The 20355-nt window shown below is 49.3% G+C and overlaps 1 protein-coding gene across 2 annotated transcripts in view; it reads right to left on the bottom strand.

Moving 5' to 3' along the window:
* SIAH3 (siah E3 ubiquitin protein ligase family member 3) overlaps window positions 1-20008 on the bottom strand; it is an 84474-nt gene extending 64466 nt beyond the window's left edge. For both annotated transcript variants that reach the window (XR_008627291.1, XM_004604577.2), the window contains exon 1: window positions 19744-20008. Coding sequence is in view for 1 of the 2 variants with exons in the window: in XM_004604577.2 (XP_004604634.1) it covers window positions 19744-19878 (135 nt within the window). In the remaining variant the exon portion in view is untranslated. The remainder of the gene's footprint in view (window positions 1-19743) is intronic.
* Between the last annotated feature and the right edge of the window lie 347 nt (window positions 20009-20355).

The raw sequence follows: 20355 nt of genomic DNA, 5'->3' as shown, positions 1-20355 counted from the left end.
ATCTTCCAAGAATTTACTTTAGTTTGGGGGCAATGCTTTTGATAATTTGGGGGACATAATTCATATGGTTTTTATTGTGTTTCAATAAATATGTACACATAAACCATGCCTATTTAGCATTTTAAAGTGTGCTGTGGGTGGCGTCAGTTGCCTTGACCATGTTGCGGAGTCATTATCCCCATATAGACACTCTCATCATTCAGCAGTAACTCCCCATTTCCTTTACCCATCAGCCCCTGGTAACCACTGGCCTCCTTTCTGTCTCTCTGAACTTGCCTCTGTGAGAGCTTTAATTGAGGGGCATTGTGTGCTTGTTCCTTGCTGGCTGATTTATTTCACTTAGCATAGTGTCTTCAAAGCCTACCATGTTGTTCCTTTTTCTATGTATGTTCTCATCACCTTTTCTTCATCTCATGGACACTCTGGTGTCTCTGCCTCTTGGTCATTATAAATGCTTCTGCCATGGCCGTGGCTATAATAGTCAGCATTTTCCATACCTGTCTGAGCCTCTGTGTTCAAGTCCTTATGCCATATACACAACAGTGGAATTGCTGGGTCGTGAGGTACCCACTAACCAGGGCCATTTGAGAGGCCTCTTCCTCTCTCCCTCATAGGGATATCCGTCATTAGCAGACTTTTGATGAATCTATGCTCATAGTGGGAACTAAGTAATTTTCAATATGTACATTGTGTGGAAAATTCCTCCATCTTCTTTCCCACTTCCCCCTTTATCTACAGCACCCTTACCACCCCCCAAAGGCTCAACTACTTCCCAGGCTGTTAGGCAGGTGTCTAAACCTAGCAAACCATCCTGGGTGTGTTCAGATAGTCAAGAATTTTTTGCTACATCAGTCATCAACATGATGCTTCTAGCTCTGCAATAAATTAGTGAAAAATGGGCAGGTGAAATTTTATCTTATTTTATTTTATCTTATTTTGGGGGTTTTGTGGCCACATCCAGCTTACTCCTGGCTCTGCACTCAAGGATAATTCCTGGTAGTGCTCAGGGGACTAAACCAGGATTGGCCAGGTACAAAGCAAGCACCCTTAACCCCTGTACTATTTCTCCTTGGTTCTGGGATTGTTTTCATGGTGTTCTTTTTCAATTTTTAAAAAAAATTTTGGGGGGTTGTTTTTTTTTATTAGAACAAAGCAGGGTAAGAGCAAGAAAACAACAAAAAAGATAAGAAAAGAGTTTATCCCAAATAATACTCTATCTGAGATCTTCTCATTCCAACCTTACAGTAGGCTCCTGGCGTTGGCAGGGGAAGATGGCTGTCTCTCCTCCTTTCTCAAGAGGGGGCACACTCAGAAAACAGAGGCGACCCAGCAAAGGTTAGAGTGGAAGAGTCAGGGACAAATGTGCCCAAACCGCCCACCCCTGCTCCACAGCATGGGGTGACCCATCTTTGTCCTGCTGCCCCTCGGCTGCTCAGAGCCTTGTGGAAACTCAGTGAGACTCTCAAGAATCAATCAAGAGTTTTCCTTAGGCGTCTGTACAGACTTTTGGCTGGTCTTCACAGAAGCTGTTCTTGCAAAATGCTGTCTTATTTTTTTTTGTCCAACTAAACTAAGGTGCAAAAAAAAAAAAAAAAGTGCTTCTCTTTTTTTCTGCATCAGCCAGCCTGGCAAAGCCTATTTCATGCCTGAAATTCAAATTGGAAACTGCCTTCTGTTCTCATTAGTTTGGGTTGTAACAGTCATTACATTCTAAACAATTAATCCCCGAATGCCAATTTCTTACTAGAATTATCCTGGACTCAACAACCGGTTTTCTTAGCAGCAAGGCTGAAGCAATTATTCCTGGCTTTTGTAACTAAACATGCTGTGCTTGGCACTTTACAATGTTTTCATCATCATTGAGTTATCACCATTTATCTCTATCAGGGGAAAGAGAAGCCAGTCCAATTGTGAAGGCCCAGCAATCTCACAACGCTGTTCATGGATGGCCAGGCCTTCCCTGGGGCTGCTTCTGCCTGCCTGGAGAATTGAGAGGAAGTCTGTGTGTTCTGGGGCTCTCCTGCAGGAAATGGAAGCCCAAAGGGAAGATGTAGTGAGAGATCTCTAACGACAGGGCTGTGCGCCCTGCCTGCTCCTGGCTAGCACATGTTCTCATTCTCCTGGGTACTGACCCCATGGTTCTCACTTCTGTCGGTGGGGCACAATCTCCCTTCCAGGACCAGGCCATCTGGAGTCAGCCCTGGGATTCTGGTGGGGTTTCAGGAATTCTCCTTTTTCTCCAAGGGGAAGGCAGGACTGCTCTGGGAGAAGATTCTGGAACATCAGCACTTCTACCAGCCCTAGACTGGAGGCTGACTATTTCTCTGCGCATTGACCAATACTTTCTTCTGAGCTTCATTCAGCTATATAAAATGGTGCTATTTCATAGGTTCTTATGAAGATGAAGGGAGTGAATATCTGCAATTAGAACAGAGCTCCAGGCCCACAGCGAGAGTTCCCTAAGTGTGTGTTTAAAGACCAGTGGGAAGGCTAGAGAGGTAGTTTACAGGACTAAGGCCATGCTCTTTGTGAGGGAGGCCTGGGGTCCATCTCTGGGTACCACCTGTTCCCTAGAGCACCAGAGCGAGTGACTCCTGAGCACTGCCAGGTGTGGTCTCCAAACCCAAACAAACAAATTACCAATAGGAGCTTTTCTCTACTAGCTAGAGGGCCTTTTTCTTTCAAAAATTTTTATTTTATTTTTATAATGTAGTTCACAATATTTGATTACATTTAATATTTGAACACCAATTCCACCACCATCACATTTTCCCACCACCATATTTTGAATGTTTCCATCCCAAACCCCAACCCCTCTCCCAAGCAGAACCAAAGTAATTTATTTTGTATTGTTTGTTATGAATAAACTGCTGAAAATGCTCCAAAAAATCTTCCTTAGAGGAAAGAGGAAAGTGTGTGAAGATTGTTGTATTTTACCCAGGGACCATTAAGTCCTTCTATAAGACATCACTAACAAGTTGTTAAAGGTTGAGCCTTGTGTGCTTTTATGTATGTGTGTGTGTGTGTGTGTGTGTGTGTGTGTATATATATATATATATATATATATATATATGTATGTATATATATAGACTGGAGCAATAGCACAGCGGGTAGGGCGTTTGCCTGCATGTGGCCAACCCGAGTTTGATTCCTCTGTCCCTCTCAGAGAGCCCGGAAAGCTACCGAGAGTATCCCGCCAATATGGCAGAGTCTGGCAAGCTACCTATGGCATATTCGATATGCCAAAAACAGTAACAACAAGTCTCACAGTGGAGACTTACTGGTGCCCACTTGAGCAAATCGATGAACAATGGGACGACAGTGCTGACAGTGCATATATATATATATTTCCCTCTAAGATTGGTTGCCTTCTATACCCCATCAAATATGGTGCACTACTCTTGGAATATAAGTGGCGTGAGGTATGAGATGTCCAGGAATAGGTTCACTGGTGGGTGAGTCTCTTCCCGAGCCTGTGGAGAGAAGCTATGAACATGGCAACATGGCGGCGGTTGAGTTCTGGAGATTTTCCGCTGCCGGGCCTGGGTCCCTTGGGGTGGAGAAGGACCTGACCTCACCTGCCCTGCTCCAGGGTGCCCCAATGGAACAGCTGGCACGGGGTCTGGCAGCATGGCTATGGCGAATCCTCTTATGCTCTCTTTCGAGAGGTTTATAATGAGTCTCTGAATCATGGTCGTTGATGAGATTATTTGGCGTAAAGGGCCTTTTTCATGTTATTTTGTTCACTTTAGTCGAGAGTTCACAAGACACAGTATTAATATAGATGAGGAAAGACTGATCCCCTAGATCACAAGGTTTCCCGCCCCACTCCAATTCAGCCGAGCACACAGACCCAGGTTTTCAGCAGGGCCTCCCACTCAGTGCTCGGCCCCGGGTGCTGGCAGCCGCCAGCTCAGGTGCTGGTGCTGGACTGAGACCGTGGGGCCCACACCAGGCCTGCATTTCTGCCCTCTGAATATAGAAGTACTCGAGGGTGGCGGGAAGAGGGGCAGCTCTCCTCGGGCTCTCAGAAGAGAGGGCCTCAGATTCCTTCCTGAATCGTGGTGAGGACCTGCTTCAGCCCCCTCCGAATGAGTCAAGACTCCATCACCACGTTCCCAGGCCCTAAGGAAACCGAACACTCTAAACTCCAGCCTGCTGACTGCTAATGAAGAGGTTTATTTACCGAGAGGGAGAAAGGATGTACTTGATTGAAGAGCCTATGGGGTAAGTTCACAACTCTGAGACATCTGGGTAAATGCTCCTGTGGGCCTGTATTTTTGTTTTATAGGGACCACACCAGCAGTGCCTAGAGGTAGTGCTGGAAAGGAAGGGCTGGAGATGGGGTACAAGGGCTCATGTATATGCCAGGCACTTGCTCTAAAACTTGAGCCACATCTTTGGCTCTCAGTCCCTATTTGACTCCTGCCATGGCTCTCCTTAATATTAGGGGCAGCAGCCTGTGGGCTGGAAGCCCAAGCTCCTGAGATACCTCTTCCTGTGCTCCCTGCCTTCCTGCTGGGCCCACCCTCCATCTAAGCATGGTCAGCAAAGGCAGCAATACAACACGTTTCTCTCCAGGAGAGGGAATTCAATGCCAAGCACTGCTGTGAACATCTCATACCACTGAGCCTTCCCAACAGCTTAGACACAGGCACTAGTGTGCCCACGGATAGACAGGAGATCCGAGCCAGGAAAAAGCCACCCAACCAGCCCACCTCTCAAGGCTCTTGATAACCCAGGAGGCAGTGCTGGTTTTAGACACTGCATTAGATTCACAACTTCCTGCATCCCTGAAACCCATGATGTGAGCTCAGACCCAGTCCAGGTTCGGAAACCCAACTCTGAGAACAGAGAGATGGTACACAGGGGTTAAAGGTGCTCGCCTTGTACATGGCTGGCTCGGCATCAGTCCCTGGCATTGCATATGACCTCTGAGCACTAGCCAGGCTGATTCCTGAGCACAGAGCCATGAGCAAGACTTGAGCACCGACACGTGTTTCAACACCCTCCCCCGCTCCCCGCCACCAATAATACAATTCTATCCTTACTGTGGAGGGAGTTGGGGACTTGTTTGTTGTCTCCTTGTTTGTTGTCACCTAACTGCTCTCCTCACCCCATGATTCTCAGGCTTTGACATATAGGAAGAGGATTTACCCAGAAAGGCTTCACAGAGGAGGTGGACGAAGTGCCTCTTGAAGCAACATCTCTAGCACGAGCTGCTGGCCTGGGATGTTCGCAGGTTCTCCCTGCAGATGCCACCAGCCTGGCTGGAGCACTGTGGGAATTGTGTTTTCATCTGGGTGTTTTGGTTATTAGTGGGAATATGTGCAGAAATCCATAGTCTCTGTACTTGCTTCTGGTGGGAGATAAAAACAAGTTCTGTGACCACAGGTGTCAGCCTGCTGATGTGACATCACATTGGGATTGGTGCCCTTGACCTTTTGGGAGTGGGGCCCTTCCCTGTCATCTAGGTTCACGCAGAGAGCAGCCTCCTTGGGCTTCCTTTGTTCCTCCAGACTCTTTGGGAGGTGAGGGTGGGGGTAGGGTACAAGAGGAAACCCAGAGGCTAACACAAGAGAAGGCAAAGGACTGGTAATGCCCTACACTGATTGACCCTCCCCCATCCCTACTGTGGGAGCAATTCTCCTCCCTGCACAGAAAAAGCCTTTTCCTTTCATCATGTCAGACTCTTTCTTCTCCCCAACATTCCCTTCCAACTCCCTGATGTCAGACCTGTTCCCTGGAGATGTACTTATTGCACATGAAGGAAAAGAGAAAAGGGAAAAGGAAGACAGGAAAGAGAGAATGAGGGAGGGAAAGAATAAGGGAAGGGAGGAATGAGGGAAGGAAGGGGAGAGGAGAGAGGAAGGAAGGATAAAAGGAAGTAAGGGAGGGAGAGAAAACAAAAGTATTAATGATTATGAGGCTATTGACATATATTGGACACTGTTCTGGGTAATTTTTTATGCATTTGTCCCATTTAGTTCTCCGTTACCTTCACTTTGAAAAGAATAACACAGCTCCAAGGGTTCAGTTACTTGCCAAAAAGCACACAGTTGGATTCCATTGGAACTAAATTTGAAGCCATATCAAAGTCCGATGACAAGACCTGTCCAATACATTGAGCAATGTTTAAAATACAGTCACGGAATGTCCTTTTTCTCCTAGGTGTCTGTCACCCGTGATGAGTGGCTTAAGCCAATACAACGAACCACTCTACCATATTTCCTCTGTAGTCACTTTGCTGCTCCACCCCCAATTCAAGTCCTTTTTGAAAGAGGCAGCAGTAGACAAGGCTGAGGGTCCAGACTCTTCCTTGCATGGGCGGCAGCAGAGGTGGTGGGGGAGGGGAGCCTTCACAGGGAGGCAGGAATACGTGTCATCCCCTCATCTGACAGATGGAGAAGCCAAAGTGGCACAATCTGCCTGAGGTGCCGTGAAACAAGTCGCAGAGAAAAGTCTGTCCTCTCGGATCCAAGAAAAACTTCACAGCCAAGTGTTTTTAGGGAGTGGGTGGTAAGCGCCTGGAGCTCTCCTGTGCGCCTCTAACTTCTCGAGGATTCTTGGAGAGCCGGGCGTCCCTGGCACTTGCTTCAGTCAGCACGCTGAGAAGGGTCCAGCTGGCATTTACTTAATTACCATAAACAGATGTGTCACGTGGCTTTCGTGAGGCAGCTCAATGTGCTTCTGGGAGGCAAATGGGGTTAGAGGGCGAACAGGGGGACCCCACTTGTCAGGGACTGCAGACACTGTAAGGGACACGGGTTGTGGCCGTTGGCCCCAGCCCTTCAGCTCATTCTGCTCAGGGTCCCCCTATGGGCCATTTCTCTATGTCAGGGGCAATCCTGGGTGAGGTTGGCTCGGGGTTTGCTTCGGTGATGTCTGCTCCAGGGGTCCTGGTGGGCGTTTACCCTCCACTCCCCAGAGTTAGTGTCCATGTGGTGCCACATTTCCTCAACTTCCCCGCTGCAAGAACGCTGCCACCCCTCCTCCCACTGCCTTCCCTTCACCTCCTGCCCGGCCCCAGGTCTTCTCATAGCTGTTCCAGATGGAGGAAACGTTTCAGGAGCATTGGGAGAGGGTGGTTTGCCAGACATTCAAGGTGGAGACAGAGCTAATTAAGGTAGAAAATAGTCATGAAATGCTGCTCCTCTTTTATTGGGGGGTGGGGATAAGTCAAGAATAAAATATGGCTGCTAATGAAAAAGGAACTTCCTGAGGTCTGGGCAATCTCTGAGAGAACAGGTGTTATGTGGCAGAAGCTTCTCCCCCCCTCAACTCTCTCTCTCTCTCTGTCTTTTCTCTTCTCTCTCTCTCTTTGTAGAGAACAGACCAAAGCAAACTCTGAGTCAACCTCAGCCAGGATTTCCCCCAACATGGGAAAATATTTCAGTGGTTCTCGGGGCTTATTCCTGGCTCTGCTCGGGGCTCACTCCTGGTGGTGCTTAGGGGACCATATGTGCTACCGGATCAAAATGGGCCTGAATGTGTTCAAGACAAATGCCTTAGCCCACACCTTCTCTTGAAGCTCATTTTTGCTTCTCCATAAAATGAATTCTTCTTTTCTTTGAGAACAGTCAACGTGTCTGATGTGACCCCTGTGCTTAGGGAGTCTTTCTGACATGGTCAACCAGCTTCCATGCCACAGAGAAGCGAGACAAGACAATCCCTGGGCCCAGATTTGGGGGTCAGTGCCTATTTCAGTAGGAAGGAGGCATTGCTAGCTGAGTGACCTTACCTCTCTGCATCTCAGCTTCCTTCTGTAGGAACCAGCGCTAGGCTGACGACATCCTTCTGGGGCTTTAGAAAAGGCAATATAGGTCAATCACTTGGCACAGTGCTGGATACTTAGTAACCAACCCCTCAGAAAATATTAGCTATTGAAACAAAGCATATGTGAATAGGTCTTCTTATATTTCGAGTTTCCCCACAGTAGAGCCTGAGATCAGAACTCGGAGGCAGTAGTTAAATTGGGAGGTGATTCCAGGCATCTTTCTGAAAGTGAGCCAAGTCATTCCTCCAGACTCATCCCAGAGGATGCCTCCAGGCTCATCCACCAGGAGCTGGAGCAGTTGTGGGTGGGTTTGGTGTACATTCACTCAAGGATGACTAAGAAAGGACCTGGATGAATATTGTATGATTATTATTATTATTATTATTATTATTATTATTTATTGTTTTGCTCTGGGGCTTTACCCTGTGATGCTCAGGGGTCACTCCTTGGCTCTATGCTCAGTGATCACCCACTTGGAGGGGACCATTGGTTGTCCTGGAGATTGAGCTGTGCAAGGCACAAGGGCCCCACCCCCCTGTACTCACTCTCTGGTCCCACAGCTCAATATTTTAAAGTGAAATTAAGCACGCTCAATATCAGCCCTACGGCCAAGCCTGATGGTTCAGCTGTGAGTCGTGCACAGAGAACAGTCGGGGGCGGAATGCATCAAGAAGGGCTCAAAGCACAGGATTTTCTCTTTAAAAAGGCTCCGCCACAAAGAGCCGCGAGACACTCAGGAAGTCCTTTCCCCTTATCCCTCCGCTTTCATATCCCCCAGAAGCTGCATATTATTCTATCCCCAGAACCAGAATAATATGCAGCTTCCCAGGGAAAATGGAACAGGGGGTCTTGAATCCAGTTAGCAGATGAGTGGGGCTCCCCGATGGCCCTGTCCTGGAGCTGTTAATATTGTCACCGTCCTTCCTGTGCAGAACTGGTTCAGGAGGAAACACTTCTATGAGGTCTCCTGAGGGCTGGCCTGCTAAGACGGGGCCTAGGTCCCAGTCTACCCTAGTTATAGAGGTTCTGTGTGGACTGGTCTTGGACTCCCCAGCACATCCTTTGTGAGGTTACAGGAGTTGGAATTGAGGGGACGGTGGCGTCTGGCAACAAAGCGATGCAGATGGCTAGACTCTCTGGCCAGTCTTCTGTAAAATCTGTTATTGATCTGCGTTTGGCTCCTTCTCTATGGGGCCATTCTAATGAGGCGCTCACCCCGTCATCCCTCTCCAAACATGGTCTGGCTCCTCCATAAAGGACCCTCTGCGGTTTCCTGGGGGGGTCCGCCCTGCCTTACCCACAGCCGACTCTAGTGGCTGGAGTTCCTGGTGCCCCAGCCAGAGACAGCCCAGCAGCACGCAGAGGCTCTCTCTTCCTCATTACAGAGTCCCGATTAAAAATACATGAAAGCACCAAGACATGATTAAGAGACAGCGTCTTGGGAGACTGACATTTCCAGTTAGCCTGTGATTCTGAACAATGCACGGGGACCGTGCCCTTCAGCGGGAAACCCCAGGCTGCTTGCAGATCTGTTTTCTGTGGACACCGTCAAGTTGGAATGAGCTTTTGGTTGCAGATCTGGATTTGTCTCTGTTACTCTAGAGTCCTCATCTAGGACTCTGACTCCACTTGGAGCCTCTGCCCTCTTTCCAACACTCAAGGAATAGTGGCTTTCATTTATTTTTGTGTCACACCCTGTGGTGTCAGGGGTTAGTTCTGGCTCTGCACTCAGGAATAAATCCTGAGGATGGGGGTGGGGGTGCGCTCTGGGGACCATATGGAATGCTGGGGATGGAACCTGCATGCAAGCAAGTGCTGTACTATTTCTACAGCCCTGGAACAGATGGAACCAGCTGAGTTCACACCCTGGCAGGGTCTAAAAACACGGGTCCTGGGGTATTTCCTGGGACTGTGAGGTCTGGAATCCAGAGTAAGAAAGTGGGTCCCTCATTTGTTCCCTCTTCCACTGAACCCGCTTGAAGATTTCCTCGCCCCTTTGTGTTGCTCTCATTAGACCAGGACCTGGGAGGAGAGCCTGGCTTGGGCTCTTGCAGCATGACGTGACTGCTTCAAAATGTCTGGGTCACTCAGCACACAGGTGCCCTGGGTTTGACCTTTCCCTCTCCTGCCCCCAGTGTCCAGCCTGAACAGGAGAAAGTTGGTTACACATAAATATGGGGCAACGGTGCCTGGCTGGGTTACTCCTTGGCCAGGAGGTAACATGTCAAGAGGACTGCACTGGACAGTCATAGATTCTGTTTCTGGAGAACTCTTATTTGTCACATGCTCCGCACAGTCACCCATCACATGACTTCAGCTCCACAATTACTTTTTCACAGGTGGAGCAATACAGCCTAGGGAGAACAGAGAGATTGGCTTAAGGAAAGCAACATGCTGGGTTCATGCTGCCTGACTCCAAACCCCACCCCCCCAGCAGGTGCAATGTTACTCCATTTCTCCTCTCAAACCTCTGTCACCACTGTTCTTTCCTCCTGAAGATGGGAGGGCTTAGTTCTCAAAGGGGTGGAGGTCACCTCCAGTCTTTATTTCACTGCACTGAAGACCAGTCCTCTGTCCTCTGGGTTCTGCGAATTGCACCACTTTGCAGAGAACACTTAGGGACAAACGAATTAGCCTCTCGGAATTGCTATCATGTGTGTGTGTGTGTGTCTACACATTTGTGCATATGCATAGACTCAGGTCTATGGTCTAAGTCATTGAGAAATGACTCTGATGACATTGGAATTCTGGAATTCTCGCTGGGAAACTGAACATCTCTCTAACACCCTCTGCTCCAGGGGGTGCAGCCTTGGGCCAGCACCTGCTGGCTCCTGCCCTACTCAGGGGGAAGCGCGTCCTTCCTTCCCTGTGAGCAGGGTGTCCTCACACAGCTGCTTGCCCAGGGGCTCACTCAACAGCTGCTCATGGAAAGGAGTTGGGCAATCAGGAGGAACAAGCTGCGGAATGACTGGGGAAGGGGATAGAACTACATGGCCCCTGGCTCTGTGGGTGACAGGGGACCCAGCATATTTGATCCTCATGCTGTCACAACCCTTGCACACATACCCCCTCCCCCGCCCCATCCCTACAGCTCTTTACCCCTATCCCACAGACTCCTGGGCTCAGAACCCAAGCAGTATTCAGAGCCTTCTTTGAAGCTAAGTGTTAAGGACAAACCTGACTTTTATAGAAGGCTGGAGATTGTTCTATTAAAACCCTCTCCAGGGCCAAGGGCAATTCCCAGATTCTCAAAAACAGCAAGCACAGAGGGAAGGAGGAGAAAGCCAGCCAGACAGCCAGACAGGGTTGCAGGCAGCCTTGCAGCGGCAGCTTCACAAGAGCAGTGATCCTAATGACCTGAGCAAGTGCACTGACCATGCTGGCCCCTCCTCTCCTGCAGACCTTCTGCGAGCATCTCTTTTTCAGCGGGGAGTTGTGGGGGGCCCCAAGTGGTGCTCAGGGAACTTGGTATCAGTATCAACTTATGGTTGATACTCTTCTAACCTGACCAGACAGTTCAATGTTCCAGTCATCAAAGTCCTGCAGCTCAGACCTAGCAGTGCTGGGGGGAGTGGGGAGGATGGTACCAGTCTCACCCTGGCAGTGTTTGGGGACATCCAAAACCATATCCGGTGGTACTCAGGGGCCACACAGTGCTGGGACCAAACTCAGGTCCTTGCACATGTACTCCATCACAGGACCAATGGGCTCTCCTTTTCCTTGTTAGAAATGAGGAAATGGAGTCTTTGGGATGCTAAGGCGTTCACTCACAGTCACACAAAGTCACATAGAGCAAGCTCTCTAGGACTTGAAATCAGGTCCATGTCCCTGGAAGTGAGTACTTCTTAGTAACCCCCATGAACTAACTCCTTTCCCAAGGATCTGGTGGGTTTATAAACTCAAGGACCAGAAATAAAGTGCTATGCTTTTGGGGGGGGGGTGTCTCTCATTTGATTTAAAAAGCTACAATGGGGAGAGTTGCACATTTTTTGTATTTTATTGCTTTTAAAATAATTTGACAAAAAGACAACAAATGATTCGAGCTGTGGGGGATAAGGGAGTCAGAGGAGGGTCATATTGAGGTGCAACTTGTTAAAGAAATGTGACTCTGGTGGAGGGAAGACGGTAGGGACGTGAGGCAGAGAGTGGGTCACACTGCTGATCCATAGCAGGCTAATGGGGAATAGAAATGGGGAGTCCCTACAATTGTCTATTCTACAACATCTGCCCAGGTGAACTAATGGGAAGGCAACCTGTGGCAGAACAGGGGCTATGGCTCCAACATCAGGAGATGCCAAACTTCCAGTTCCAATCCTGTCACTAAATTAGTTGACTTCATAGAAATTCCAGAGTGAGTTGACTGATTACTACCAAATATGTTTACTTCCTAATCCTTGGGTTGTGTAAATTTAACCTTATATGTGTGGCCTGTGAGTATTCTGTGACCAAAAGATGATGAAGACTCTAGAGAGAAAGGCTTATTCTGGGTTATCTGGGTAGACCTTCCCAACTCAATCTCTCAGGGGAAAGATATAGAGAGGAGAAGGGGACAATGTGGCTGACTGGAGTGATGTGGCCACAAGCCAAGGGATGCCAGGAGCCCTCGGAAGCTGGATGAGACAGGAATAGATTCTTTTATAAATCTGTGGCAGGTGGTGGGTCCTACAACACCCTAATTTTGGACTTCTATTCTCTTATACCTTGACAATACATAGTTGTAAACAATCAAGTTTTACCTTTGCTTAAAATCATTGCTGGATGATTTGTTCCATAGGAACATATAGGAACATATAGGAACATATAGGACATATAGGAACATATAGGAAAGAAATCAAGTGGCTGCCCCATTGTGATCTCCATTTCCTTACCTGTAAAGGTTTATCCTCCCTATGCCACCGTTCTCCATCCTCCAAGGAGACCCCCTTTGAGGAGCAGAGCCAATTGAGTCAAGAGGACAGGGAAACAGGTAAAAAAAAACTTCACACAGCTTTTTGTTGTTGTTGTTGTTCATAATTGTTGATTATGAAGAATTAGGAGAAATAGTCTGCCATTCCCCAGGGAAGTCATCCAGATAACTCCGACCTCTCTGTAGATTTCAAAGAAAGCTTTCATTGCCCATCTCTGCCTTTCTTTCCAGCGGTCACCTCGGCTGGAGGGAGGGCCACAGAATGTGCCTGGGGAATGGTGGTGGGAGGTGGGGGGGCCACTGGTTCGGTGCAGTATAGAAGGAAGCTGAGCTCCTCTCAGCACCGGCCCCAGCCTTCCCAGCACACAGCAACTTGCAACTGCGACTGCTCAGCCCACCATGATGTGACTCAGGAGCCCCATTTGCAATCACCATTAGCCAGGAAAGCCGCCTGACTGCTCCCGGCCAGCAGCGAGTCAGCGTTCCCAGGGAGCACGGGCGGGAAGAGGCTGCCAGGGAGAGCCTTGAGAATAAGGCTCACGGAGCAGGTGCCACCAGCCTTGCCCCCTCCTTTTATAGCCTAACCCCCTGGGAGGTGCCACACAGCTGGGCAGTGAGGCCTGGGCAGCTAAAGGAAGATGGTGGAAACTTCCAGAACACTGCCGCCAGGACTCTCAGAGTGGCTATGTCAGCCACAAAGGAGCTATTTAACAATCTTTGAAAGGCCTTTATTGGCTTTCAACGAGGACTAAGCCTGGGCCACCTCTAAAATCTCTGAAAACAAAGACAGGGTCTCTTTCCACTCTTGTTTTTTGCTTTTGTTTAGTGACCTGCCGGGCTGCTCTGGAGGGGTCCTGGGCTACAGGCATAGGATTGTCCCAGGATTATCTCCTGAAAGCGAGAAGTGATGTTGGTTTGGTCTCAAGTCTGTCTCTCCTGTTTCCCTCCTTGGATGGTGCCCCCCATCCCCGTCTTTTCCCCTGTGGGTGCCTCCCAGTACCATCCCCACTGCACACACCTACTCACACAGGGTGGTCTTAGAATTAAAAGCTTGATGATGCTTCATGCAATAGTAATAAAATGCCTCCATTTTAGGTTTAGAATCTGGGCCCAAGAGATAGTACAGTGGGTAGGGTTGTTGCCTTGCATGTGGTGACTTGGGTTCAATCCCCAGCATCCCATAGGGTCCCCCAAGCTCTATCAGGAGTAATTCGTAAGTGCAGAACCAGAAGTAACCCCTGAGCATCACTGGGTGTAGCCCCCAAACCAAACCAAAAACATAGATTTTAGGATCTATGAGAGACTTAAATGAAAACCATCATGCTCCTGAAAAACCATGCTCCTGCCTGTGTGTGAGTGTGTGTGTGTGTGTGTGTGTGTGTGTGTGTGTGTGTGTTGTGTTTCTGTCTGCAAACCCAAGCTAACAGATTACAACACTGCAGAGCTCAGCACAGAGGTATGGGGCACCTACAGGAGATCCAAGGACATTACACCCTTGAGTCTGAATGCCTAGGTTGGGGTGGAGGGAAACGGGGTCTCCCCAATGACATTGGCACTGGCAAGAGGCCTGAGGAAGCTTGCCAGAAAGCATTTTTTGCTAATCATCTTTAGAAACTGGTTCATCAAAGCTGTGGTTAAGAGGGGAAGTGGTCCAGCCAGCCTCAGCCGCAGTCTGCTGGGCGTGTGCTGAGGGCTGACCTGGGGGAGGGGGCAGCCCCACTAGACCCTTCCCTGGAGAGTCCTAAGGGCAGAGACTGGTCTCTCTGGAGAGGGGGCAGAGGGCAGAGGCGGGTTTGAGGGATTATGTTATGGGAGGGGGGGAGGAGCAAGGAGAGAGAAGCCAGGAATCAGGAGGAAAAGACTTTTTTGGTCTTGAACCAAGTGCAAGCTCTGAAGGAGAAGGCAGTGCTGAATCAGGACCAGGCACAACAGCCTGCTCACGCCAGCCTGAAGCCCGCTGGCCACGTTTCAGGAACCCCTGGGAATAAAGATGCAGAGGACACCCAGCCAAGAAAATTGGCTCTCTAGTGATCTCTTCTGGTGGGGTGAGAAGGGGTGGTAGGGACCAACATCAGGACCAACATCCCTAATATGTGCTGGAAGCCCTATCTACAGACAGACAGTCAGCAGATAGAGGGAAAATACCACGTGTCCTTTTGCACACCACCCAGGGGGCTCTGCTCCTAATTCTCCCCCTGCCTGGCTCTCACTGAGCCTCCTGTTCCAGGTCAATTCCTTGAGATGCCCCTTTTAATTAGCATGGGCTTATAGGGGGGAGTTATTTTAACTGGGACCCACATGCCCCTGAACGCTTTTCTGCCTCCCATTTAGAAAGAAAGGCACCAGCCCGCTTGGAGGAATCCCAGGTTACTGAGTAATCACCATAATGAGATTGAGGATGAAGGTGACCTATAGAAGCATGGTAAACACAAGATTTTCTCCGCTCAGTAAGTGAATTTTGATTATAACCCGGCACTTGCCTCAGGACCTAAAATACCAGCCACATTCTCAGGAAGGCCCAGGAAAGGACAAAGGGCAAAACATGTTTCCACAAAGGGAAGCACAGGCTTGCCAGCCCAATTTGAGCTGCATGCAATCTAGAAAATGAAAGGCGACGTTTCTTGTCCTTGGTCACCACTTCAGGTGCCAGCCTGTCATACAAAACATGGAGCCGCACCGCAGATCAATAGCTATACTGAGTTAAAAATGCACAGATATTTTTTCCTGTTAAAAAAGTAGAAAAATTTCCCCTATGTGTGAATAACAACTTATTACATCAAAGGTATATTACTGTGGCCTGTCTAGAGAATGCTTAGAAGGAGCACTTTTCTTCTGAGGCTTATGCACTGTTTACCATTAGTGAGAGTAGTACCCTAGCTCCTATAGGAAGAATTTTCCTGGAATCAGAAAAATAGTTCAGTGGGTAGGATGCTTGCCTTGAACACCAGGGTTCAATCCCCAGAACCCCATATGGTCCCCCAAGTACCACCAGGAGTAAATCCTTAGTGCAGAGACAGGAGTATGCCCTGAACACAGTTGATTGATGTAGCCCAAAACCAGGACAAAAGGAAGGAAGGAAGGAAGGAAGGAAGGAAGGAAGGAAGGAAGGAAGGAAGGAAGGAAGGAAGGAAGGAAGGAAGGAAGGAAGGAGGGAGGGAGGGAGGGAGGGAGGGAGGGAGGGAGGGAGGGAAGGAGGGAGGGAGGGAAGGAAGGGAGAAAAGAAAGAAAGAAAGAAAGAAAGAAAGAAAGAAAGAAAGAAAGAAAGAAAGAAAGAAAGAAAGAAAGAAAGAAAGAAAGAAAGAAAGGTAAGAGGGAAGGATGGAAGGAAGAAACGAAGGAAGGAAGAAAGGAAGGAAAGAGGGAAGGATGGAAGGAAGAAAGGAAGAAAGGAAGGAAGGAAAGAAGGAAAAAAAAGAAGGAAAGAAAGGAGGGAGGGAAGGCAAGCAAGCAAGCAAGAAAGAGAGAAAGAAGAAGAAGAGATGGACAAAGAGAAGGAAGGAAGGAGGAAGGAAGGGAGGGAGGAAAACAGGAAGAAAGGAAGGACAGAAGGAAGAAAGAAAGGAAGGAAGGAATGAAGGAAGGAAGGAAGGAGGAAGGGAGGAAGGGAAGGAGGGAGGGATGGAGGGAGGGAGGAAGGGAGGAAGGGAGGGAAGAAGGAAGGAACTAATTTTTTTTTGGCTGGTGGGTGGGAGGGAAACTAGGACATTGGTGGAGGCTAGTGGGCACTGGCAAAGGGATTGGTGTTGAAACAAATATACACCTGAAACTCAGTCATTCATATATTTGTAACTTTGTAATTCATGGTGGTTCAATCTGATAATATGTAAAAGAGACCAGAAAGATAGAGATAGGGCAACCACCTTGCAAGGGGTTTGATCTCTTGCCTGCATATGGTCCTTGAGCACTGCCAGAAGTAATCCTTGAGCACAGAGCCAGGAGTAAGCCCTGAGCACCACGGAGTGTGGCCTCTCCAATAAACAAATTAAAGGTCTGCAAATGGCTGCTGGCCTTCAGGTCAGATGCACCTGATGAATCCCCCTAGCCCCTGATGCATGCAGGGGGCTAGGAAACCCTCCCCGGTGGTGGCCTGTTTTGGGGGGTCTCTGTGTTGGGCTGAAGCTCTGATTCAGGAGCTCTGCTGCACCCCATGGCCACATTAGGGCTCTCTAAGTTCTCAAGCTGCATTGTTTGCTGTGGTGATGCTGACCTGTCTGAGCAAAATCTTTAAGTCATTTTTTTTTTTGCTGGAGGTGTCAGGGGGGGGGGGCGGAGGGATGGGAAGTGAAGAGCCAAATGAGGATGCAAGAGAAAAAGTGAGCCCTGGGAAATAGCCCGGCAAAGCAGATGTCACCCAACTTTACGGTATTGTTTATATATAGCTCCGTGTTAGCTAAAAGCTTAAAGCAACAACTTTTGAAGTTCCTAATAGAGCCCTGACAAATTATGTCTAGTATGACATATCTTGGGGGGAGGAAAGTATTACCAAGCACAACCCCCTCCAAAATCTCCTTTCAACCTCACTCAGCTGCCAGAAGGCAGATAACTATGTGGATATTCATTCTGAATGCCTGGCCGGCCGGCCGGGGCTGACCCAGAACACAGAGCTTGGCTGGATCCGGCCAGCAGCGCTGCTGGTCTGTACCCAAACACCATCACTGACAGCGCACACAGACACTTTCCACCCAACTCACCCCAAGATCCCGACAGCCCCTCCCAACCCCCACCCCCACCCCCACCGTATCATCAGTTACAGTCAATGAAACACATGAATGCAATCTTTGGCGATGCCGATGCTAAGTCTCGTAAATTTTTTTTAAGGTATTAAAATGCAAAACAGGAACAAACAAAATTTCTTGCCACTGGGAACTAGCTAATGGAAAGTGACAAAATAATGGGAGTTTGAATATGGTCTTAAGAGCACTTGAAAGATGGAATCCAGAACTCTTTTTTAATTTGTACACTAGACAAATAGCTCTACCGATGATGCCTGGTGATGAGGTCTTGCTTATAAAATTAAGCCACAAAAGAAAAAGGAATCATGGACCCAGGTGGGAGAAAGAAAGGCAAAGGGGAAGACCGGCTGAGGGAGATGGTGTTAAACAGGGCTTTGAGTACCAGAAGCCGCCTCCTACCTGGGGCAGATGCAGGCAGGGGACCCAGCACCGTCCCCACCAGGACTGGCTTGGGCATATGACCCCTGGACTACTCCAGGAAGCTGTCCCTAATGGGACTTCCAGGATGGGGACCCAGGGCACCAGTTAGTCTTGACTTGGGGGTTTGGGCTAAGGAGAACCTCCTAGAAGTTTGCAAAGTGATAAGCAACAAGCAGCGATGAGCAACAAGCTCCTGCCCCCGAGGGGTGGTCAGATGAGGGCTCACTTCACAGAGACTGTCCGGGCACTGCGCTGCACACAGCCTGACCCCAGTCGCTTATCCCTCATTGTCGTGAAGGGGACTGGAAAGGAAGTTTCCAGGAGCCAGGGGCTTTCCTAGGACCCATGACGCCCCAGCTACACCCCAACTGCCCTCCCTCCTCCCCGACCCCCCACCCCGCACCCCGCTGCAACTCTTGTTTCTGCTTCATTTCTTCCCCATCAATCCGAGCTCCAAAGCACAGCGGGCACTCCGAGCCCATATTTTTGGCTATTCTCTGAAAGGGTATTGACCGGCAGGCACAAATGCAAAGGCAGCGGCGCCCGCCGCTCACCCCCGCGGCCTTTGGCTGCACAGCGCCCCGCAGGCGCGGGCGCCGCGGTGATTCCCGCACAGAGGCTGAGCCCAGTTCCTCGCAGCCTGGAGCTCAGCTGCCTCAAAGCAACCAAAGCGGCAGTAACTGGAAAGGAGGCAAGTGCGCGCGCGCGCGCCACACACACACACACACACACACACACACACACACACACACATGCTCGCTCGCTCGTTCTCGCTCTCTCTCTCTCTCTTGCTCTCTCTCGCATTCTCTCCCTCCCTCTCTCCCTTTTTCTCTCTGTCTGAACCCAAGAAAAACACACTTTGCATCAAGAGAATGCGCACACACACTCAGGTACACACACAGTCACAGGAAGCCAAGTCTGAGCCCAAGAAAACACACTTTGCATCAAAAGAGCACACACATTCACACACACACACACACACACACACACACACACAAGCCAAGCCTGAGCTCAAGAAAACACACTGCATCAAAAGACCTTGCGCACACACACATATTACACACACATGCAAGCCAATGAGCTCAAGAAAACAGTTCTCATCAAGAGCACACACACACACATTTACACACACAAAAAAAGCCAAGTCTGATCTCAAGAAAACATAATTTGCATCCAAGGAACATGCACAGACACACTCACACATACACACTCACTCGCAAGCCAAGTATGAGTTCAAGAAAACACACTTTTCATCAAGAAAGTGTGCACAGACACACAAACACACATACACACATTCTCTCACACAAATTCACAAACACATTCACACACGCACTCACATGTAAGCCAAGTCTGAGCTCAAGAAAAGAAAACACTTTGCCACTTTGCATTAAGAGAGCACTTGTGCGCGCGCGCGCACACACACACACACACACACACACCCAGAGTCAAGCCAAGTCTGAGCTCAAGAAAAAAACATTTTGCAGAAAGAGCGCCCCCCCCCCCCAACTCGCGGGCAGGGGCTTCCAAACCGCGCAAATCACCTGCCCTTTCGAACACACTAGGCAGACTGCAATCAATATTGCAACTTTTCCAATACTGTCCCCTGGACACGCTGGGACACTCATATTTTGAAGCAGGGCGGGAAGCCCCCATCTTCCTGCACCTGTCCCTTCTCCCCCATCTCCCGACGGCGTCAGCGGCTGCAGACCGCGGCGCCCGACTCGCTGTGCCCTGTGCCCGCAGCCAGCAAGCAGCCCAGCCTGCTAGAGCCAGCAGCAGCCGGGCAGCAGCTCCAGCTCCACACCGAGCCCACGTCCGTCCCGGCACCCCCAACTCCAGGCGCACGCGGCACGGAGAAGGAACTTGTCCCGAGTGGCGCGAATGGACAAGCCGAGGCAGCGACTCACCTTTAGGTTGTGTGTGGGGTTGACGACGCAGACAAGTTGCCCGGAGGCGGAGAAAACCCGTTTAGCCTTGTAGTGCTGAAAGCGGAGGTGAATGAGATCTAACACAGCCCCAAAGCACTGGGTAAAGAAAAGCATCCCAACTTTTTTTTTTTTTGGTGGGGGGGATGGCGGTGGTTGGCACAGGAAGGCGACGGAGGGAGCTCTAAGTCCGTGGGCTCTGCAAGGAGCGCAGCCTCCGAGACACTCCGCTCCAGCCCGGCTTAGCGCGCCTTCATATTCATCATCAAAATAAGACGGTTAGAATCTTGCAGCAGTGAGGCGGCCAATCAAAAGGACAGAAATGTTATCCTTGAGGTGCAGCGACAGCCAATAACAAATGCCTCCTCTACCGAAACTCCCTGATGAATTGAGCCTGGCGGAGAATGTATTATTGAACATTACCATAGATCAGCGCATTGCATTTATCTTGTGGTTACAGCCAACCATACATAATGCTGGGGAGATAGGCTGACAAAATTGATTGCTTAATGTGTCTCCATTTATTAATTGACTTAATTTAACACGAGAGCTTTTCTTAATGCGCTGGCAAGGAAAAAAAGAAGAAGAAGAACG

The sequence above is a fragment of the Sorex araneus genome, chromosome 1 (assembly GCF_027595985.1).
Source record: "Sorex araneus isolate mSorAra2 chromosome 1, mSorAra2.pri, whole genome shotgun sequence".
Lineage (NCBI taxonomy): Eukaryota > Metazoa > Chordata > Mammalia > Eulipotyphla > Soricidae > Sorex > Sorex araneus.
The sequence above is the reverse complement of the archived record's forward strand: the minus strand, read 5'-3'. Positions and strand labels throughout refer to the sequence as shown.